Source organism: Cuculus canorus, chromosome 21 (genome assembly GCF_017976375.1).
Source record: "Cuculus canorus isolate bCucCan1 chromosome 21, bCucCan1.pri, whole genome shotgun sequence".
Classification (NCBI taxonomy): Eukaryota; Metazoa; Chordata; class Aves; order Cuculiformes; family Cuculidae; genus Cuculus; species Cuculus canorus.
The window spans coordinates 7,508,131-7,530,304 of NC_071421.1; the positions used below are offsets into that span (position 1 = coordinate 7,508,131).

The 22,174-nt window shown below is 58.0% G+C and overlaps 1 protein-coding gene across 6 annotated transcripts; it reads left to right on the forward strand.

Moving 5' to 3' along the window:
• The first annotated feature begins 1,841 nt into the window (after positions 1-1,841).
• ATP13A2 (ATPase cation transporting 13A2) lies at positions 1,842-21,696 on the forward strand. 6 transcript variants are annotated; one of them, XM_054086028.1, is made up of 30 exons: positions 3,850-4,366; positions 4,641-5,804; positions 8,041-8,114; positions 8,380-8,547; positions 9,165-9,223; positions 9,355-9,469; positions 10,333-10,412; positions 10,877-10,954; positions 11,212-11,281; positions 11,684-11,818; positions 12,049-12,115; positions 12,206-12,337; positions 12,493-12,660; positions 13,774-13,884; positions 13,997-14,043; positions 14,131-14,319; positions 14,387-14,593; positions 14,736-14,849; positions 15,370-15,526; positions 15,825-15,945; positions 16,137-16,261; positions 17,337-17,497; positions 18,136-18,246; positions 18,831-18,910; positions 19,129-19,281; positions 19,415-19,511; positions 19,633-19,856; positions 20,203-20,354; positions 20,436-20,608; positions 20,792-21,696. In XM_054086028.1, the coding sequence occupies exons 3-30, from the start codon at positions 8,112-8,114 to the stop codon at positions 20,960-20,962; spliced, it is 3,468 nt and encodes a 1,155-aa protein (XP_053942003.1). In that variant the 5' UTR covers positions 3,850-4,366; positions 4,641-5,804; positions 8,041-8,111; the 3' UTR covers positions 20,963-21,696. The 6 variants fall into 6 exon arrangements, with proteins under 6 accessions (XP_053942001.1, XP_053942003.1, XP_053942002.1 ...); XM_054086026.1 differs by lacking the exons at positions 3,850-4,366; positions 4,641-5,804 and adding an exon at positions 1,842-1,895; XM_054086027.1 differs by having other exon boundaries at positions 3,850-5,799.
• The last annotated feature ends 478 nt before the right edge of the window (positions 21,697-22,174 follow it).

The following is a 22,174-nucleotide window of genomic DNA, read 5'->3' on the forward strand; positions in this document are numbered from 1 at the left end:
AGTTGGCTTTTGCCTTGTTTTACTTAAAAGCTGAGAAGGAGCGGATGGAGCAGGGTGGGGAGGATCTGCTGTCCTGCAATTATAGGGGTGGGTTTCCATTCCCATTAACAAAATCTGCTTCAGCTTTGGCTGCAGGAGGAAGCCCAGGCTCTACCTGAGGCAAATCCAAAGAAAACATCGCTTTATCTCCCTTCCTGTGAAATAAACCAACCCCACTCCTTCCAGGATGGGTACAGAGGGGAGAGAATTTGCTCTTTGGCTGCGGCAGAGCGTGGTCCCTTCTGGGAGGCTCTGGGTGTTTCTGGCAGTGGTTTTGTAGGAATTGGAGCCCTCAGAAGCCGAGCTTCGGCTGAGGGGTCTGCGCCGAGGGCATTATTTGGGTTTGCACCTGGATATTGGCTATAAAATCCCCTCCTGGTGCAGCTTTTAGGGAGTCTTGTGCCACGGGAGCTGTGGGTGCTCCCCACCTCTGAGTGACTGTGCAGGGGGGGGAGAAAAGGGAAGGCAAGAGGTTTTGGGTTGCAAAGCCCTTTCTGAGGGTATGTCTCCCTACAAGGCATAGGGGTGCAAAGCCCTTTTTGGGGGGTGTTTGTCCTTGCAAGATATGGGGGTGCAAAGCCCTTTTTGGGGGTGCATTGCTTTGCAAGATGTGTGGGTGCAGAAGCTATTTTTTTTTGTGGTGTGAAGCCAATTTTGAGGGTACAGTTCCTTGCAAGTTATAGGGGTGCAGAGCCCTTTTGGCAGGTGCATTGCCTTGCAAATTATGGGTGTGCAAAGCTGTTTTGGGGGGATGGGGCTCAGTGCATTGCCCTGCAAGATGTGGAGGTGCAGAACCCTTTTAAGGGGTGCATTTCCTTGCAAGATATGGGAGTATAGATCCCTTTTTGGGGGTGCAAAGCCCATTTTAGGGGTGTATTTCTTTGCCAGGCATGAATGTGCAGAGCTCTTTTAGGGGAGGTGCAAAGCCATTTTTGGGGGTACAGAGCCCTTTTTGGTGGGGCATTTCCTTGCAAAGTATGGGGGTCTAAAGCCCTTTTTGAGGCTTTACATTTCTGTGCAGGATGTGGGGGTGGAAAGCCCATTTTGGGGTGTAAAGGCCTTTTGGGGGATTGCATTTCTGTGCAAGATGTGGGAGTGCAAAGCCCATCTTGGGTGTGCAGAGCCCTTCTTGGGGTGTCTGTTCCCTTGTAAGACGTGAGGCTGCAGAACTCTTTTGTGGGGGATGCAAAGCCCTTTTGGGGGTGCATTTCAGTGCAAGACATGGGGGTGCACAGCCCTTTTGGGGGGTACATTTCAATGCAAGATGTGGGGATGCAGAGCCCTTTTGGGGGGTACATTTCAATGCAAGATGTGGGGATGCAGAGCCCTTTTGGGGGGTGCATTTCTGTGCAAGATGTGGGGGTGCAGAGCCCTTTTGGGGTGTCCATTTCTGTGCATAACGTGGGGCTGCAGACCTCTTTTGGGGAGTGCGTTTCTGTGCAAGATGTGGGGATGCAGAGCTCTTTTGGGGTGTCCATTTCTGTGCAAGATGTGGGGGTGCAGAGCCCTTTTGGGGTGTCCATTTCTGTGCATAACGTGGGGCTGCAGACCTCTTTTGGGGAGTGCGTTTCTGTGCAAGACGTGGGGGTGCAGAGCCCTTTTGGGGTGTCCATTTCTGTGCATAATGTGGGGGTGCAGAGCTCTTTTGGGGGGTGCATTTGTGTGCAAGATGTGGGGGTGCAGAGCCCTCTTTTGGGGGTGCAGAGCCCGTTTTGGGGCAGAGCCGGGTGCCGGGGCTGCAGAGCCAGGTTCCCCAGCCGGGAGGGGCAGGACTACAACTCCCAGCATTCCCGTGGCGCTTCCGCCGGGCCGGGACGCGGCTCCCCGGCGCCCGTGGGCGATCGCCATGAGCTCAGGTCAGGGGCCACGCGTGGGGAGGGGGTGGCGGGTGGCATCGTGCACAGCCCCTCGGTTGCATCCTGCACCCCAGCTCTGGGTTGGATCCTGTATGGAACCACGGAGGGTTGCATCCTGCACCCCAGCTCTGGGTTGCATCCTGCATGGAACCACGGAGGGTTGCATCCTGCACCCCAGCTCTGGGTTGCATCCTGCATGGACCCACGAGAGTTGCATCCTGCACCCCAGCTCACGGGGGTTGCATTGTGCACCACCCACGGGCGTTGCACTGTGTGGGACCCCATGGTTGCATTGTGCGTGGACCCGTAGGGGTCTCATCCGGCTTCGCTGCCCGCAGGGTCTGCGTTTTGCACAGCTCCCCGGCTGCATCCTGCACCCTGGCCCACGGGGGTTGCATCGTGCATGGCTCCAGCACCACCCACGGGGGTTGCATCGGGTGTGGACCCACGGCTGTATCATGCACAGCCCACGGGGGTTGCATTGTGCGTGGACCCATGGCTGCATCATGTATGGATCCATAGGGGTTGAAGTTTGCGCGCGCCCACAGTTGCATCGTGCCTGGTCCCACCGGGGTTGCATCCTGCACCCTGACTCCACAGGGACTGCATCATGCACCAAACACAGTGGTTGCGTTGTGCATGGCCCCATGTTTGCATCCTGCATGGTCCCATGGGGGCTGCATCCTGCACCGCAGCCCACAAGGGTAGAATCCGGCACCACGCAGGGGCTTGCAGTGTGCAGGACCCAATGGTTGCATGGTGCACACCCCAGAGGGGCTGCATCCTGCACTCCAGCCCATGTTTGCACCATGCATGGCCCCATCGTTGCGTCCTGCACCCCAGCCCAAGGGGGTTGCATTGTGCAGGATGGCTGCATGGTGTGTAGATCCTCAGCTGCATCATGCACACCCCACAGAGGTCGCATCCTGCGGGGACCCCTGATTGCATCGTGCACACCACCCATGGGGGTCGCTTTGGGATGCTCTGAGAGCACCAAACCCCACGGCTGAATCCCTGCACCCGCCGGGGCTGCTTCCCGCAGACAGGTCGCTCCCACTCGGCGTTCAGGGGCGCCCCGAGCGCATCAGGGTCTGCAGCCAGAGCGAAGCATCCCTTTGCGGTGCCCTTAGTCAACATCGTTGGGATGGGAGTGGAATTTAAGGTTGACGTTGCTTTTTGGACCGCAGAGCGGAGCAATCCCGGGGTTTTCTCGCACCGGTGAGGGATGTAACGTGGGAGCCTCGGGTTGGCGTCGCTGCTGACCACCGCGTGGCCTTAAAGCTGGAAGGGTTTTGTGGTGTCAAGGCTGGCGGAGGGGAAAAAGACATGCAGGCATTCGGAAGAGGCTGGGAAACGTGATATTGCACTGGAGAAAGCATCCGAGACTCCTTGCGTCGTCAGGGTCACGCGAAAGCAGCACAGCCTGTGCAGCCTTTGCCCGTTTCATTTTGAATTTGACCCGGTTGGCACAGATGAGCTTCTCAAAGGCGGCACGGGAGCAAGGGAGGAAGAGCTTTGTGGCCGGAAAGAGAGGAGCGTGACCATCAGAGGGTTCTGTGGATGCTCCACAGCTGTGGTCCCTGCCACCGTGGTCCCCGTCACAGGACCCTTGTGCCCGTCTTTTCCTCTGGATCTGCAGCACAGCAGTACTCAGGAATTCAACTTTGCCTCATTTTTCCCCTGTGCTCCCTAATATAAGGGTACTCAGGTACCCGTAAGTAGCAAAGGAGCTGGTGCTGGCGAGCGGTCCCCAGCCAGGGCTGGTGCTGCTGCTCATTGCCACGAGATGCGTTGGCTCGAGAGGAAGGAGATGCTCTAATCCCACCTTAACTCACCAAAACAGGGATGCTGGGCTGCGAGGAGCACAGCCGCTCTCTCCCCAGGGGAGGTAGGAGCCCTTTATTTAACCAGAATTGGAGGCGAAATGTGAGGTTTGGATATAACTGACTTTTTGTTGCCCCTCCTCGACGGTGGTTGCCCAAGCGAGGATGCTCCCGACGCTGCCGGGTGCTCTCTTCAGCTCGGCAGGTGGTTTTGGCATACGCGAGGGCTTGCAAAACCGAGTGCATGTGAGGTCAGGGCGATGCCTGGCCAGGATAGGGAGAAACCAGCCTTGCCGGAAGGCTTTGACCGCCGTTGCCTCAGCCGGTGTCGTCAGCACGTGATGAAGCAAACGCTGGCCGTGCTCCAGGCTTCCTCCTCGTAGAGGACCTTTTCCTACGAATCCAAAGTGAAACCAACTTGAGGTGGGAGGGCACCTCGCCTACAAGGACTTTATTTTCTCACCCATCTCAAGGGTTTGATGCACAAGAGCGATTTCTCTGGGGTTACCGGCAACAGCGGAGCCCAAATCCCCATCTTCTACGTCCCCACCTTGTACCAAGTCCATCTTGTCCTTTGGTTTCGTCCTGCCTGGGGCGTTTGTCTGGTTGTGCTTCTCCAGTGGATGCTGCTGTGGACCAGACCTCCTGGTAACACACGTTTGCTCTGGCTGTGTGGCGGGCAGGGCAGGCACCGGGTTTCTCTCCACCTTACTCACATGGATGACTTTATGTTGGCTTGGTGGAAAGGGCAGGAGAATCGGTGCTGTCTTATCCCAGTCCGGCGCTGGGTCTGGGCTTGTAGCCGTCTGCAACACCTCATGAGTTAAATCTTGCCCTTTGTGTCCCAAACACAGTCTTTCTTTTCACTTCCCTCGTTTGTTACTTTTGCCTCATCCTGGTTTTCCATTTCCCCGTCTCCAAGGTCGCAGGCTGACCTTGCCAACCCCATCCTGGTGACCAGACAGCATCAGACCTTGCTGGCTGCAGCGGTAACCTCCCTGCGTGGACCTTCCTCGTCCTGCGTGCAACCTCTGTCCGGCAGGTGTGGATGGGTGGGAGATGATGGGTTGATGGTTGGGAGATGGTGGATTGATGGATGAGTGGGAGATGGATGGATGGGAGATGATGGGCTGATGGATGCGCGAGAGGTCCTGCGTTGATGGATGCATAGGAAATTATGGATGGATGGAGGACTTGGGAAGCTCTGAGCATCCAGTAGGGAAAGCAGGAGCAGAAGGAGATCTCAAAGTCCCCTTGGGGTTTGTTTCTTTCAAGAAAGGTTCTTGTCAAAGGGCTGTGCCTGCAGAGGGAGCTTGTGGAGAAGGATTCCGGGACCAGCATGGGCTGCTTTCAGGAGGTGTGAGCTGCTGGGGAGAACGGCTGCGCCTCGGGGCAAAGTCTCATGGCGAGGAGGAGCACTGGTGTTGGCAGATGGTCCCCAGCCAGGGCGGGTAGTGCTGTGCAGAGGGATGTTCAGTGCTGTGAGGTCCGTGGAACTGAGGTTTCTGGTGTCAGAGGCTTCATCTTCCCCAACTTGGACACATGCTAGATGTTAGGGTGTCCTGGAGCATCTTTCTCCCCAGTTTTCCCCCTGACCTTGACACCAGGGACGCGCGGTGGCTCTCTGAAAGCTGCAAGACAGGGGCACAAACTCGTCTTGGAGCCACACAGCTGCAAGGAGCAGACAACGGGACATCCAGCCGCGTTTTGGCCATCAGCAGGGAATCGTGGCTCCTCTCTTCCCTTTGCGAGCCAGGCTGGTGCACCGCCGAGCCTTCCCTGAGCTTGCAGCCGCTCCTTTTAGCAGCAGGGAGAGAAGCAAATCCCTTCCCAAGGGTCTTTCAGATGGGTTATAGGGTAGAACCAAAGCTTCGGGAGACGGAGGAGGGATGGCCGGTTGTCCTCGCGCCGTGTTTGCCAACAAGGTGTGGCCACCGTGATCCAAACTGGTAGCGCAGCTTCTCTACGCTCTGCCCTCCCCTCTGCCGGATGCTTCGCGGCCACGTCCGCCGCGGGCAGGTGATGACGGCTGTACCGATCCCATCCCAACGCGGGACGGCTCTTCTTGCGCAACCGGCGGGGTAAGGTATGGTGAGTCAAGGCGAGAGCCCTTTCTCGCTCGCCGTGGTTTGGGGAGCAGCCGGGATGGGAGCAGGAGGTGAGAAAACACACGGGGACGCAGGTGGGGTCGTGCAAGAGCTGCGGCTCCGCAGGACGGAGCCACTTGCGGCCGTGGTCGTCCAAAAGATTTGCTGCTCGTAGGCTCAAAAAAGCTGTAATGATTTGGTTGCTGCTGACAGCGGAGCTCAGGCAGAGGGGGGCTGAGCTTCTCGCCACCCAGACTTTTTCAGGAGCTGCTAAATCGGGTTGTTTTGAGGTTGTTTTGGTACTCTCCTCCTCCTTCGTCCCCTGCGAGGCAGCCGCTCGCCCTCTCCTATTGTTCTGCTCTTTGGAAGGGCAGCACACGCTGCTCCTCGCCCTCCTGCGCCTGCTCCCGGCTCCTCGAGCCTGGAATCAACGCTTCTCGCAGGGTTTGAGGCTGGCAGCGGCGAGAGCTGCTGTCTCCTCTCCTCACGAGCTTCACAGCCGTTCCTTTTGGCTCCTGAGAGGGCTTTTGTTTCACTAAACCATCTCTTGGGCTCATCCTCCTCTTCGTCAACCCAGATCTTCTCCCTTGAAGCATTTTGGGTGCTTGGCGAGATGGAGACCCTCTCCCTGGTGGTCATCAACCCTCAGTTTGAGCAGCCACAAAGGAGCTCTGGGGTGGGACCGGGGAGCGGCAGGAATCCAGCAGGGGTGGCTTTTCCAGTGGAGGACGGCTCCACAGGCTCCCATCGGTGTGTAAATTGTTAAACCAGTCTGTGTGTCCTCCTGGAAACCTGAACCCAGCCAGGAAATCACCTGCCGGGCTCCAAGGGTGGGAACTGGCTCCTGGGTTTGTGTTTGTGCCACGTGTTATCTCCCCGCTGCTGCCTTCAGATCCTGGAGCTGGGATGTCGCGGCTTGTAATCCAGAGTGGATTTAGGGCAGGTGTGCGTTCAGCTTCATGGGACGGAGGGTGACGATTAAAATTCCCCCTGGGAGGGGGGACAATGTGATTGGGAGCAGCCGTGAGGAGGACTTGGGCTGCTGGGGGAGGAGAAGCTTCACGTGAGCCGACAATGTGTGCTCACAGCCCAGAAACCAACCGTGTCCTGGGCTGCATCCAGAGCAGTGGGACCAGCAGGGAGGGAGGGGATTCTGCTCCTCCATTCCTCTCTTGTGAGACCTCATCTGGAGCCCTGAGTCCAGTTCTGGAATCCTCAGCAAAGGAAGGACATGGAGCTGTTGGAGTGAGTCCAGAGGAGGCCACGGAGATGATGTGAGGGCTGGAGCACCTCCTGTACGAGGAGTTGGGGTTGTTCAGCCTGGAGAAGAGAAGGCTGCGGAGAGACCTTAGAGCAGCTTCCAGTGCTGAAAGGGGCTCCAGGAAAGCTGGGGAGGGGCTCTGGATCAGAGAGTGTAGTGACAGGACGAGGGGAACAGTTTTGGGCTGAGAGAGGGGAGATTGAAATGAGATCTTAGGGAGAAATGTTTTGCTGTTCAGGTGGGGAGGCCCTGGCCCAGGTTGCCCAGAGCAGCGGTGGCTGCCCCATCCCTGGAGGGGCTCAAGGCCAGGTTGGATGGGGCTCGGAGCCCCTGAGCCAGTGGGAGGTGTCCCTGCCCATGGCAGGGGGTGGGACTGGATGGGCTTTGAGGTCCTTTCCAACCCAAACCATTCCATGGTTCTGTGGTGGCGATGCCTCCAGCGCTCCCTGTCTCTCCAGGCCGGGCACTGGGGTGCAGCAGAGACCGGTGGGAATCGGAGGTGCTGAGCCATGCTGAGCATCATTAAAACTGCAAAAAGCAAATTTTGTGGCTGCCTCTTCTATGGAGGAGGTTAACAGAAGGAGCAAACAAGCGTGAAAAGTGGCTGGAGGAGCTCTCCCTGCCCTTGACCTGGCTCTGCACCAGCCCCGCTCCCTTCCCCCGGCCGTTAAGCCGCTGTTTCTGTGCCAGCTTTTCTCCCCGGGCTCCTCTGGCATCGTTCTCCTGACCATCACGTGCTGCAGGAGGGTGACCGGGCAGCGCTGGGATGCCCGGTGCCCGCAGCATCCCCTGCGCGGTGGACGGGGCCCCGAGCAGCTCTGCGGGGACGGCAGAGGAGAACCCAAAGCCAGACACCTTCTGGGACCGCTCCGAGGATGTCAGCGCTGCAGCCGGGCGCCCATCACCGTGGCATCTCCTAATTAACCTCCCAGATCACCTCTCTCATTAGTTTTCCCCTCTTCTGTGCCTTGCAGACAGCAGCAGGCTGCTGGGGAGCCAGCGGCCGGGCTACGGGACGCTGCAGCGTGACGCCGAGAAGTCCTGCATGGTAGGTCCGAGGGCTTTGCTGCCAAGAAGAAGACACGGTTGGGAAGCACGGTTTTTTTTTGGCTCAAAATCCACCATTTATCTGCACCACCAGCACCAAACTGTGGATTTCCAGCCCCAAAGTGCTTGGGCGTCACTTGTGTGGTGTTAAATCCCACCAGGAGACTCAGGGGTGTTATCAAGTTAGGATTTAGGTGCTTGAGAACCTCGATTTCGGGTTGTTTTCTGATTTAATGTCCCCATATGGGTGACGTTTTCTCTTCCAGGAGGTCACGGGCTACCAGACCAAGGCGTGGCGGGTGGCCCTGTGCCACGCTTGCTCCATGCTGACGGCAGGGCTGCTTCTCGTCCTCTTCCACTGGAAACCAAGCCTGGAGGTACAGGCGAAGTGCAAACCCTGCGCCCTCGGCCAGGCGGACTGGGTCATCATCAGGGTAAGTCTTGGAGGGAACCAGAGGTCTGGGCTTGGGTTCTGCCAACGGCTTCCCGGGAGAGCCCTGGGCACGTTACCTTCTCCTCTCTGTGTTCGGCATCTCCTTTCGTCAAGCGATGCCAGATCTGTGACCCCAGGGCCGCGGAGATGATCCGAGGGCTGGAACACCTCCTGTCCAAGGACAGACTGGGAGAGTTGGGGTTGTTCAGCCTGGAGAAGAGAAGGCTGTGGGGAGACCTTAGAGCAGCTTCCAGTGCTGAAAGGGGCTCCAGGAAAGCTGGGGAGGGGCTCTGGAGCAGGGAGGGCAGGGAGAGGAGGAGGGGAATGGTTTTCAGCTGGAAGAGGGGAGATTGAGATGAGATCTTGGGGAGAAATGTTCTCCTGTGAGGGTGGGGAGGCCCTGGCCCAGGTTGCCCAGAGCAGTGGTGGCTGCCCCATCCCTGGAGGGGTTCCAGGCCAGGTTGGATGGGGTTTGGAGCCCCTGATCCAGTGGGAGGGGTCCCTGCCCATGGCAGAGGGTGGGACTGGGTGGGCTTTGAGGTCTCTTCCCACCCAACCCATTCCATGAGTCTGTGATGCCCTGATTTCCCTCCGCTCACGCCAGCGCCTCTGTTGCAGGATCGATTCGGACAGTGCTTCACGACCCGCGTGCGCACGGAGCTGCTGGGCGAGGGCAGGTGAGCCGGGCTCGTGTCCATGCGGCGATGCCAGCGGGTAGGGGCTCTCCTGGGCTCCTGGCTTTGAGGAAGGGGGTGTTTGCAGCAGTGGTGGTGGGTGGGGAAGGACCGACCCTTGTTTCCCCCCCGAGCAGCCTGGAGCATCATCCCGGGGCCAGGCTGGAGGACCGGAGGACGAGCATCGCCATTGGCGTGTCGGATGAGGAGGAAAGCCGGGACACCATCCGTCTCCATGAAAAGGAAGAGGTAACGCGAGCGACCCTTCCCACCTCTCCCTTGGCATGGGCTGCCTTCGTATCACCCTAACACAGGTTTAACAAGGCCAAGGGCAAGATCCTGCTCCTGCGTCAGGGCAACGGCAAAAACAATCACGGGCTGAGCAGAGAATGGGTTCGGAGCAGCACTGAGGAGAATTATGTGGGGAGCTGGGGGAGGAGAAGCTCCACATGAGCCGGCAACGCATGCTCACAGCCCAGAAACCAACTGTGTCCTGGGCTCATCCAGAGCAGTGGGACCAGCAGGGAGGGAGGGGATTGTGCCCCTTTATGTTCTGCTCTGGAGAGACCCCACCGGAAGCTCTGCATCCAGTTCTGGAGTTCTCAGCACAGGAAGGACACAGAGCTGTTGGAGTGAGTCCAGAGGAGGCCACGGAGATTGTCTGAGGGCTGGAGCACCTCCTGTATGAGGACAGGCTGAAAGAGTTGGGGTTGTTCATCCTGGAGAAGAGAAGGCTGCGGGGAGACCTTAGAGCAGCTTCCAGTGCTGAAAGGGGCTCCGGGAAAGCTGGGGAGGGGCTCTGGATCAGGGAGGGCAGCGATGGGATGAGGTGAACAGTTTTGAGCTGAGAGAGGGGAGATTGAGATGAGATCTCGGGAAGAAATGTTTTGCTGTGAGGGTGGGGAGGCCCTGGCCCAGGTTGCCCAGAGCAGTGGTGGCTGCCCCATCCCTGGAGGGGTTCAAGGCCAGGTTGGATGGGGTTTGGAGCCCCTGATCCAGTGGGAGGTGTCCCTGCCCATGGCTGGGGTGGACTGGGTGGGCTTTGAGGTTCCTTCCACCCCAAACTATTCTGTGATTCTAACCCCTTGTTTTTTCCATCCTGCTCTGCTCAGAAGAACATCTTGCGCTACTATCTCTTTGAGGGCATGCGCTACATCTGGATCGAACGGCGGCAGGCGTACTGCAAAGTCAGGTATTTCTCTATCCCCCACCTCCCTGCCTGTCTCTTCTCTTCTTCTTGGACTCCCAAACCCCTCAGAATGGTTCTGGCCCAGCTGGAAGCCACACAACCACACTGGAGCTTTTCTCGGTGCTGCAAAGCCTTTGGAGACCATCCCTGGGGTGCTGCGTTGGGGAAGACCGTGCTGCCTCTCTCCCGAAGTTGTTGATGCGGCAGAGGGAACCGGTTGACGTAGTTTGGCAGCTTGGATGGTCCCCACCGCGCTGTGCCGCTCGCGGTCTCCAAACTGTGCCCCTTTTGTTCCCGCTCCTTGGCGCCCGCGAGCTGCGGCGGATGCTGAGGAACAAGATGCTCTCCCTTTCCCAAAGGGTTTTTTTTTGTCACTGAGGACTTGGATGCAGGGTTTGTTCTGCCGGACCAGACTCCTGCTGATTTTAACCCCGTTTCTCCAATTTCTTTCTCCTGGGGCTTGCCAGCGTCTTGGATGAAGGTTGGACCTGCGCAGATCTCCACCTCTCCCAGGCTGGGCTTGACCAGCAAGACCACAACACTCGGTAGGGATCTCACAGCCTTGGGGGACACCCAACGAGGCTTTTCCTTGCCAGGGAATTCCAGAGTGTGGAGTTTTTCTTGCACCCAGACCTCAAATCGGAGAAGAGCCGGGTGGGCTGGATTGTCCTGGTTTGGCTTCTCCACATAACCACACTCCCGTGGGGGTCTGTCTGGGCAGCGCGGGGACCCCTTGGGTTGGAAATGCAGTTTTTCCCTAGCATGGATTTACATCCCTTTGGCTTTTCTCTCCCCTTTGCAGGAGGAAGATCTACGGACCGAACCTCATCGAGGTGCCAGTCAAGTCCTACGCGAGGCTCTTGGTGGAGGAGGTGTGCATCTACAGGCTGGGCTTCGGAAGAGCGAGTTGTCCCAGGGCAGATCCTTCCCCTGCTCCGTGTCCCTCTCCACAAGGGATTTGCCAGCCCTTCCCCGCTGGTGGGGAGGACAGGGCTTTAGGAGACACACCTAGAGCAGAGACGAGAGAAGGCAGGGCTGTGGAGGGGACCCATCCTGCCTCTTAGCTCAGCCAGGAGCCTCCCCAGAGGGCTGGGCATCCTCTGGAGTCCTGCCTGTGGAGCAGAGCTGGGGAGGGCAGAGGGTTTGTGAGAATCAGCTGGTCCAGCCCCAGGAAAGGGCCACCTTCTCCTCTGCATAAGCTCAAGGAGGAGCCTGAAGGACTCAGGATGGACTGGAGGAAGCTCTGCCCCCCAAAAAACCTCGTTCCCTTCCAGGTGCTGAATCCCTTCTACGTCTTCCAAGTGTTCAGCATCGTGCTGTGGGTCTGTGATGCCTATTACTACTACGCCGCCTGCATCTTCCTCATCTCCACCATCTCCTTAGGGTTGTCTCTCTATGAGACAAGGAAGGTTGGTGATGGGCGTACTTGGGACAAGCAGCTCTTTCTGATGCCATTTCCCCTTTGTGCTCCCTCTGACCCCAGTGGGGTGCGCGCAACCCATGCTCCAGTGGTGGGGCAGGTTTTCTCCTCCATCATCCGTGGTCCTGAGCCTTCCAGACCTGGTTTATGGGTGTTTCGCTCTACTTTCTTGAGCCGCTTCTTCGCTTGGGTGGCTGCTAACTGCTCCCTCCCTTGCAGCAAAGTGCCACTCTGCAAAACATGGCCAAGATGTCAGTTGGTGTCCGAGTCCATCGCCCCAGCGGAGGTGGGTGTGATGGCGCGAGGGCTGTAGGCGTGAATCCGTTGGGAATGGTGCCAGGATGGTGGGTCTGAGCACGGCCACGCTTTGTTCCAGAAGAGATGGTGGTGAGCTCCGCAGACCTGGTGCCGGGCGATTGCATCAGCCTCCCCGCGGACGGGATGCTGGTCCCTTGCGACGCCGCGTTGCTGACGGGCGAGTGCATGGTCAACGAGAGCATGCTGACGGGTGAGGACCAACATCCCGGCTTTCACTGGGGACTTTGAGGGGAAGGACAAGCCTCGTATCTCAATGTCCCTACTGTAGCCCTTTCCCATCCAGGCTGGTTGGATCCTGACCACCCCGGGGTGATAAACCTCCCTCTGTGATGTTCCTCACCGCAGGGGAGAGCGTGCCGGTGATGAAAACCCCTCTGCCGGCCGGCAGCCAGGCAACCGGCACGGTTTATTCCCCTGAGGAGCACAGGCGGCACACGTTGTTCTGCGGGACACAGGTCATCCAAGCCAAGTCCTACACGGGCGGAGAAGTGCTGGCCGTGGTGACCCGCACAGGTAATGGCACAGGGGGAAGAAAGAGGATTAAGCCGCGTCCTTCGGAGTGGTGGCATTGTACGTACTTTGTATTCCCGAGGAACAAGTGAGAGGACGAGAGGAAATGGCCTCAAGTTGCCCCAGGGGAGGGTTAGATTGGGTGTTGGGAACAATTTCTTTACTGACAAGAGTGGTGAAGCCCTGGCAGAGGCTGCCCAGGACGTGGTGGAGTCTCCATCCCTGCAGGGGTTCAGAAAACGTGCAGAGGTGGCACTTGGGGACATGGTTCAGCAGACACGGTGGAGCTGGGCTGACGGCTGGACTGGAGGAGCTGAGGGGTTTTTTCTCAACCTTAATCATAGAATCATAGAACCACCAGGTTGGAAAGGACCCATTGGATCATCGAGTCCAACCATTCCTAACACTCCCTAAACCATGTCCCTCAGCACTTCATCCACCTGTTCCTTAAACACCTCCAGGGAAGGCGACTCGACCCCCTCCCTGGGCAGCTGTTCCAGTGCCCGATGGCTCTTTCCGTGAAGAATTTTCTGATATCCAGCCTGACCCTCCCCTGACGGAGCTTCAGGCCATTCCCCCTTGTCCTGTCCTCTGTCACTTGGGAGAAGAGCCCAGCTCCCTCCTCTCCACAACCTCCTTTCAGGTAGTTGTAGAGAGTAATAAGGTCTCCTCTCAGCCTCCTCTTCTCCAGGCTAAACACCCCCAGCTCCCTCAGCCGCTCCTCGTCAGATGTTCTCCAGCCCCTCACCAGCTTCGTTGCTCTTCTCTGGACACGCTCCAGAGCCTCAACATCCTTCTTGTGGTGAGGGGCCCAGAACTGAACACAGTATTCGAGGTGCGGTCTCACCAGTGCCGAGTACAGAGGGAGAATCCCCTCCCTGGACCTGCTGGTGACCCCATTTCTGATCCAAGCCAAGATGCCGTTGGCCTTCTTGGCCCCCTGGGCACACCGCTGGCTCATGGTCAGTCGCTGTTAACCATTACCCCCAGGTCCTTATCCTCCATGCAGTTCTCCAGCCACTCTTCCCCCAGTCTGTAGCACTGCAATTAATGATTCTATTAATGAATTAATGATTCTATGACTCTACGTGCTTCTCTTCTGTCCCTCTCCTGCAGGGTTTTGCACAGCCAAAGGGGACCTCATCAGCTCCATCCTCTACCCCAAACCTGTGAGCTTCAAGTTCTACAAGGATGCTGTGAAGTTCGTCCTCTTCCTCGCCATCCTGGGTACGTCTGAGCGTGGAGTCGTGGCCCGGAGCAGCCAAACTCCTCTTAGAGGGTTGAACCCACCCTTCATCCACTTTGCTTTGTAACCGAGCACGTTCTCCCTCCTGCACAGCTTTTATCGGCACGCTCTACAGCATCCTCATCTTGGTTAGAAACCAGGTAGGGTTCTCGGAGCTGGGGAACCCTGTGGGTGGAGATGGGTGAGGGCTATCAGGATGCTCACCCCTCTTCCTCCTCACCTGCCAGGTCCCCGTGGGGCAAATCATCATCCGTGCCCTCGACCTCGTCACCGTCATTGTGCCCCCGGCTCTCCCAGCTGCGATGACGGTGGGCACCATCTATGCCCAGAACAGGTTGAAGAAGCAGGGCATCTTCTGCATCAGCCCCCCGCGCATCAACCTCTGCGGGAAGATCCGCCTGGTTTGCTTTGACAAGGTGAGACTCGGGCGGCGCCGTGAGGCCCCGGGTTCCGGCTCCTGGACCCACCGTGCTCTTCCCACAGACGGGAACGCTGACGGAGGAAGGTTTGGATGTCTGGGGGGTGGTTCCGCTGGAGGGCAACTACTTCATGCCTATTGTCCACGAGCCGCGCTGCCTGCCCGCCGGTCCCTTGCTCTACTCCCTGGCCGCCTGCCACGCCGTCTCGCTGCTGCGGGCACAGCCCATCGGAGACCCCGTGGACCTCAAGATGATGGAGTCCACTGGCTGGGTGAGACAAGCGGTGGGCAAAGCTGAGTCTAGAAAGAGGGAGGTGGGACATGTCCCACTCTGTCAGGGTTTAAAGCCATCAGGAGGTGGGTTGGGGCTTGCAAGGCAGAGCTTTGCCATCTCAGCATCTGCCTTGTTTTCAGCGCCTGGAGATGATGGAGGAAGAGGAAGGTGAGCTGCCCACCTTCCAGCAGTTTGGGACAAAGGTCTTGGCTGTGATGAAACCTCCGCCTGAGGAAGAACAGCCGCGAGACAGGGTAAGTGCTGGACCGGAGTGGTTCGGGTTCCCCAGATCGCTGGCTCTGCAGATCATAGAATCACGGAATGGTTTGCATCAAAAGGGACCTCAAAGCCCATCCAGTCCCACCCCTGCCATTGATAGGGACACCTTCCACTGGATCAGGGGCTCCGAGCCCCATCCAACCTGGCCTGGAACCCCTCCAGGGATGGGGCAGCCCCCACTGCTCTGGGCAACAGCCTCTCTGGAACAGTGCATCCTTGGAAGGATTTTATAAAGGAAAAATTTCTTCACCAAAGAGGTTCTCAGGCCCTGGAACTGCTGCCCAGGGAGGTGGTGGAGTCCCCATTCCTGGAGGTTCAAAAGATGGGCAGATGAGGTGCTCAGGGGTGGTTCAGTGGTGGACAGGTATGGTTGGATTCGATGACCTCAAAGGTCTTTTCCAACCAAGCGATTCCATGAAGCGTTGTTGTCCGCAGCCCCTGGAGAGGTTGTACCTCCCAGAGAAGTCCCCGACACCCGCTCCCTCTCTTCCACAGAAGCACCAGTGGCCCGTGGGGATCCTGCGGCGTTTCCCCTTCTCCTCCTCCTTGCAGAGGATGAGCGTCCTGGTGAAGTTGCCTGGCGACGCCTCAGCCCACGTCTACACCAAGGGCGCCCCGGAGATGGTGGCCAGCCTCTGCAGGAAGGAAACGGGTATGCTGGTCCTTGACTCTCGCCCCCCGCTGCTCCATCATCTCTCATCCCATGGGAAATTATCCTGGGTGACCTGTGGGGCACTTCCCAGAGGCACAGAGTCTGGATTAACTTCCACCTCGTGGGAGGGGGAAGAAAACAGGACCCAGAATGTGGGGAAGGGGGTTGGAGTCCAGAAGAGCATCCAAAGCCCTTCAGTCCTTTGGGAGCTCGAGCCCCGTGTCCCCTCGCCAGGTCTGCAGAGCCCGGGTTCCTTCAGGAGCTGCTCTGACCTTGCTTTTCTCCTCGCGCCTGGCAGTGCCCGTGGATTTCTCCCAGATGCTGCGACACTACACGACGGATGGGTTCCGGGTCTTGGGTCTGGCTCACAAACCCCTGAGCACCGTGACGACTTTTGAGGAGGCCCTGCAGCTCCAGAGGTTGGTGCCACCACTCTTTGCACCATTGGCTCCAAGCGTTTCACAGGATGCTTTCCTGCCCTGCAGCCTCCCTACCCCATATTAAAGCGATTGCTGGTTGCCCCCTCGATGGATTTTTAGGTGTTTACAGCAGTTGATCCGCTCTGCCTTGTGTTGAGGATGGTGGAGAACAGCTCATTGTATCCCACCAGGGACTCTGCAGAGAGCAGCCTGACCTTCTTGGGGTTCCTCGTCATGAAAAACGTCCTCAAGCCCGAGTCTGCACCCGTGATTCACCTCCTGCGGAATGCCAACATCCGCCCCGTCATGGTGACAGGTGACCTTGCGGAGGAGAACGGGGATGCTGGGCTCAGGGATCAGGTGGGATGCGGACAACCTTGGATGTTGTACAAGGAGTGAATCATAGAATGGGTTGAGTTGGAAGGGACCTCAAAGCCCACCCAGTCCCACCCTCTGCCATGGGCAGGGACCCCTCCCACTGGCTCAGGGGCTCCAAACCCCATCCAACCTGGCCTGGAACCCCTCCAGGGATGGGGCAGCCACCACTGCTCTGGGCAACCTGGGCCAGGGCCTCCCCACCAGCACAGGAGAACATTTCTCCCCAAGATCTCATCTCAATCTCCCCTCTTCCAGCTGAAAACCATTCCCCTCATCCCATCCCTGCACTCCCTGATCCAGAGCCCCTCCTCAGCTTTCCTGGAGCCCCTTTCAGCACTGGAAGCTGCTCTGAGGTCTCCCTGCAGCCTTCTCTCCTCCAGACTGAACAACCCCAACTCTCTCAGCCTGTCCTCATAGCAGAGGTGCTCCAGCCCTCTCATCATCTCCATGGCCTCCTCTGGACCTGTTCCAACAGATCCATCTCCTTTTTCTCTTGGGGATTCCAAGAGAACCCACTTGGCTGTGGGCTGCAGGTGGGGTCTCAGAGGGGCTCAACGAGGACACTTGGACCCTGGTTCCGTGCGTCCCTGCTGTTTGTTCTCGCTGCCCTGCTGGTGGGCTCCCAGCGCACAGGGTGTGGAGGGGCGCAGGCTGCTTTCTCGTGGATATGACTTGGAGTGGGTGGCTTTAAAGATCCAAACTGCTCCCCATCTCCCCGTTTGACCAGATGTCAATGTTTCATGAGAACCCCAAATTGCCCAGCTAACGGGGGGCGCCTAGGAGTCACCTCCCAGGTTTGAAGGTGCTGCTTTCCTCTGGGGTGGGACGTAAAGGAGATTTTGGAGCTCTCCTCCAAAGCACAAGGAAGCCAAAGGCCACCCAAAGTGGCTGCGGCAGCTGCGAGAGAGGACGGGGCAGGTTTGAGCTGCTCCTCTTGGTCTGCAGCCACGTTAGACCTTGCCAACACCGGCAGCGAAGCCCACTCTGGGTTACTCAGCCCCTCTCTCTGCCAGGAGACAACATGCTGACGGCCGTGAGCGTGGCCAAGAGCTGCCGCATGGTGGGGCCAAAAGAGCGGGTGATCTTCGTCAACGCCTCCCCACCCAACCACGACAAACCCGCCGCGCTGAAATTCATCCTGGCCGAGCACTCCCAGGGCGAAGAGCAGCCCGAGGTGGGTCCCCAGGCAGCATCTCGGGGGTTGTAAAGCCCAAACCGCACCTGGCAGGACTCTCTTTTCCCAGCGTCGTTGCTCTTAGAGGCAATTGTGGGTGTGATTCTTCCCTTATTAAGTGCCTCCTTTAGGAGGAGATGACCTCTTTCTCCCTGGGAGCACATCAGGCTGGAGCTGATGTTCCAAACGCCATCATTGCGTGCAACCAGCATCGTGCTGCTCAGATCCTGCTCCAGGGCTCGCTCACGCAACCGTTTTATCCAAAATACCATCATTTTTATGCCTAAAATTGAGATTTAAGGGAAGCTGCTTTACCTTCTGCTGCGTGTGGGTCGAGGATACCGGTTCAGCCCATTGCGCAGGGGCCCAGCAGGGATTTGAGCGCGAGTTAGAATCATAGCATCACCAGGTTGGAAAGGACCCATTGGATCATCGAGTCCAACCATTCCTAACACTCCCTAAACCATGTCCCTCAGCACTTCATCCACCCGTTCCTTAAACACCTCCAGGGAAGGCGACTCGACCCCCTCCCTGGGCAGCTGTTCCAGTGCCCGATGACTCTTTCCGTGAAGAATCTTTTTCTGATATCCAACCTGAAGCCCTGCTGGAGCCAAAAAAGAAGTTCTTTCCCTTGGCAGGGTCTGCACCAGCGGGACGGCTGCTTCCTCCAGCCACGGCCCTGCCACTTTGCGTTGAACGGCAAATCCTTCGCTGTGGTTTGCGAGCACTTTGCTGATCTCCTGCCCAAGGTGAGTCCTACGACGGGGAATCTTCCGGCAGGGTTGATTTCATGCTGCAGCCTCGCAGCTCCAAACTAAAATGCCCCGAGGGTTTATTTTGCCGGTGCAAAAGAGTTGGGGATGTTCAGCCTGGAGAAGAGAAGGCTCTGGGGGGACCTTGTAGCGACCTTCCAGAACCTGAAGGGGCTACAAGAAAGCTGGAGAGGGGCTGTTCACAAAGGCTTGTGGGGATAGGATGAGGAGGAACGGGGATAAACTGGAGAGGGGCAGAGTTAGACTGGACATGAGAAGGAATTTCTTCACCATGAGGGTGGGGAGGCCCTGGCCCAGGTTGCCCAGAGCAGTGGTGGCTGCCCCATCCCTGGAGGGGTTCCAGGCCAGGTTGGATGGGGCTCGGAGCCCCTGATCCACTGGGAGGTGTCCCTGCCCATAGCAGGGGGTGGGACTGGATGGGCTTTGATGTCCCTTCCAGCCCAAACCATTCCATGATTCTAAGATGCCCTCAGCCCTGCCAAGCCGGCAAAGCTCACAAGAGCCAAGCTCCTCCCGAGTGGGTGCTGCCATCCAAACACAGAGCCTTTCCCTCTTTGCAGATCCTCATCCGAGCCACCGTGTTTGCCCGCATGTCACCCGAGCAGAAGACTCAGCTGGTGTGCAGCCTGCAGGAGCTCAGGTGAGCCCCTCCGGCCCCGAGGAATGGGGGCACAGGGGGGTGAGCGGGCTTCTCCTCTGCCCGGAGACTTTTCCTTTGTGCTGGAGCGGTTGGCAACTGCGAAATCGCATCCTGCACTCTCCCAGATGTGGGGTGATCCTAAAGGCAGGGGTGCAACCTTGAAGAGTCAAGGTTTTCCCCTGTCCCGTCGGGAAATAGCAGATCCCTTCTCATGGTAGCTACTGCGTGGGGATGTGCGGCGATGGCGCCAACGACTGCGGAGCTCTGAAAGCGGCCGACGTGGGCATCTCGCTGTCGGAGGCAGAGGCGTCGGTGGCGTCGCCGTTCACCTCCCGCGTGGCCAACATCGAATGCGTGCCCACCGTCATCCGGTGAGCTGCCGGGAGCCTCGTGGCGGGTAGAAGAACCAAGGCGGGGGCTCACAAGTGCCTCTGTCCCCTCTTTTGGGACGACTCACGGAAGGGTTGTTGTGGGTGGTGGGCGAGTCTCTGCTTCTCTCTGCAGGGAGGGCAGGTGCTCACTGGTCACCTCCTTCGGCGTCTTTAAGTACATGGCCCTGTACAGCCTGGTGCAGTTCGTGTCTGTCCTGCTGCTCTACACGGTGAGTCCCACACGTCCACGATGCTCAGGGATGCCTTCAGGTTGCTCTGTCACCGCCGGGTTTTAACCCTAGCCCTCCCACGGGTCCTCACAGCTGAGAATGGGTGGTTTCTCCTTCCCAGATCAACACCAACCTGAGCGACTTCCAGTTCCTTTTCTTTGATCTCATCATCACCACCACTGTGGCCGTGCTGATGGGTCGGACGGGTCCTGCCCAGGAGCTGGGAGTGGAGCGTCCTCAGGGGGCGTTGATCAGCGTCCTCGTGCTGGGCAGCCTGCTCCTCCAGACGGCGCTGCTTATCACCATGCAAGTCCTCAGCTACTTCATCACCGTCTCGCAGAGCTGGTGAGGGACCTGGCTTCACATGGGTGTGAGGATTGCAGTGAAGGTGGTGGAGATACCGTCCCTGGAGGTGTTTAAAAGACAAGCAGATGAAGTGCTTAGGGGTATGGTTTAATAGTGGACAGATACAGTTGGGCTTGATGATCTCAAAGGTCTTTTCCAACCTAGTGATTCTATGAGGCCCAGGTGTTTGTCCTTGGTTTTGGGTGATGCCATCTGGCATCAAGGATGAATCCACTCACCTTGCAGTAAATAACTCCCACGCGCTCATGGAGAGCAAGGGGTTGCCATTTGGACCCTCTCCTTGCCTCGCTCTCTGACCCTCTGCCTTCTCCCCTTCCTGGCGCAGGTACGTGCCGCTGAACAGCACTGTGACGGCTCCCCAAAACCTGCCCAACTACGAGAACACGGTCGTCTTCTGTGTCACGGGCTTCCAGTACCTCATCTTGGCCGTTGCCATGTCCAAGGGGTACCCTTTTCGGGAACCTCTTTACACCAATGGTGAGGACGACGTTGGCCATGTGGGCAGAGGGACATCAAATCTTCATCCTCCTCCTCAACCCTCTTCCTTCTCGCCCTCAGTGCTCTTCTTGGTTGTCCTCATCCTCCTCTTCGGTCTCATGATATGGTTGACCCTCTACCCGCTGGGCTTCCCCAAAACCCTGCTGAAGCTGCAGAGCATCGACGACTTGAATTTCAAGCTGCTGCTGCTGGGGATCGCCACCCTCAACTTCTTCGCCGCTTTCGTGCTGGAGGTGGGTCAGCCCAGGGTGGAGACTGGGCACACGAGGGACGCGTGTCCTCCTCTTGGGTCTGAGCAACACCTTTTCCAGGAGACCCTGGTGCAGGAGGAGCAGGGCTCACCGTGGAATCCGCTCTGCCCTTTCCTGGGGGTCCACAGCCTCTCCAAAACCCGTTCTTCCCGTCTTTTTTTGCAGACAGCCCTGGACCACGGCTTGCTCAGCTGCCTCCGCAAGCTGCGCCGAAAGAAAGCATCCAAGAAGCTTTTCAAGAGGCTGGAGAAGGAGTTGAGCCAGCAGGAGCCGTCCTGGCCGCCCCTTAACGAACCGCTCTTTGCTACACCCAAGATGTCCATCGCCGTGAGATAGCAGGCGCTGGGCTTCCCTCCTGCCTGCTCTGCCGGCATCGCTGCTGCCCTCGGATACTGCTCTTTATTTATTGATCCTGGCAAAGCGAAGGGCACGGCAGGCAGCGCGGCTCATCCTGCGGGGAGACCCTCGGCATCGCAGCTGTGAATCCGCATGTGCCGGCCCCGCAGCCGCGGCCGAGAGGAGGAGATGCTGGAGGAGCAGAATGAGGGAAGAGGGTCAAGAAGAGGAGAAACGGTCCAGCTCAGCTCTTCTTCCATGATCTCTCCCACTCCATCCTGGCCTGGGACCCGTCTCCCCACACTGGGCACCGCTGCTGTTTTGGAGGGGGACGACACCTCCTTTTTCCTTTCCTGCCTGGTCAGAAGCACTGAGAAGAGGGTCCTCGATCTCCTCGTGGTGAGGATGCTCGCTCGGGCCTCGCGGCTCTGCTCACTGTGAAGAAGTCCCCTCCGCCTCTCCCCGCAGCCACCCTAGATGTGTAGGAACTGTTTACAAACCCGGCTTGCCAAGGATGCTCCTCAGTCCCCAATCCGGCCACGGGCACCCTCTCCCTTGCCATGCTCCTTCCAGAGCACTTCTGCTTGCAGACAGGACCTTTGTAGCATTAAAAAAACCAACCCAGATCTCTTTATTTTTTAACTCTACTCCAGTGCATCGAGGTGTAAGCGCGGTCAGGAGAATGACGTGAGGCTTTCGGTTTGCATATGGTGCTGTCATGAGTGTGGTCTAATAAATTAACACTATTTTCTTGACCGCTTGCTTGTGCTGCCTGGTCCGGATGGACGCTGTGGGGCAGGACAGCCTGGCCGCGTGGGTGAGCGTCAAACAGAGCTGGGAAGCAACTGAAAGAGGTTGTAGAGTCACCTCATTCTCCATCTGGGCTGGAAGAGGCTCTCCTTGATGCCCATAAGCAGAGGATGAACCCAGCGGTGGCACCGCTGGGACTTCAGCAGCCCAAGCTGAGCATCACATCATGGATACTCCATCCCTGGAGGTGTCCAAGGCTGGGTTGGATGGAGCTTGGAGCCCCTGATCCAGTGGGAGGGGTCCCTGGCAGGGACTGGAACTGCATGGGTTTTAAGGTCCCTTCCAACCCAAACCATTCCGTGAGTCTATGATTCTATGAAATAACCCCTGAGCCTGTTTCCAGCTGGAATTTCCTAGAAAACAACAATAATTACTGGAAAAACCCAGGTGTGCTCGCCAAGA

Bases quoted from the DNA above. Each gene is read 5' to 3' on its own strand.
- ATP13A2 (XM_054086023.1), top strand. From the start codon at position 5,807: ATGGTGAGTCAAGGCGAGAGCCCTTTCTCGCTCGCCGTGGTTTGGGGA. The intron at 12,661-13,773 runs GTAATGGCACAG...CCTCTCCTGCAG, and splicing joins GGCCGTGGTGACCCGCACAG to GGTTTTGCACAGCCAAAGGG. The intron at 18,247-18,830 runs GTGAGTCCTACG...CCCTCTTTGCAG, and splicing joins TTGCTGATCTCCTGCCCAAG to ATCCTCATCCGAGCCACCGT.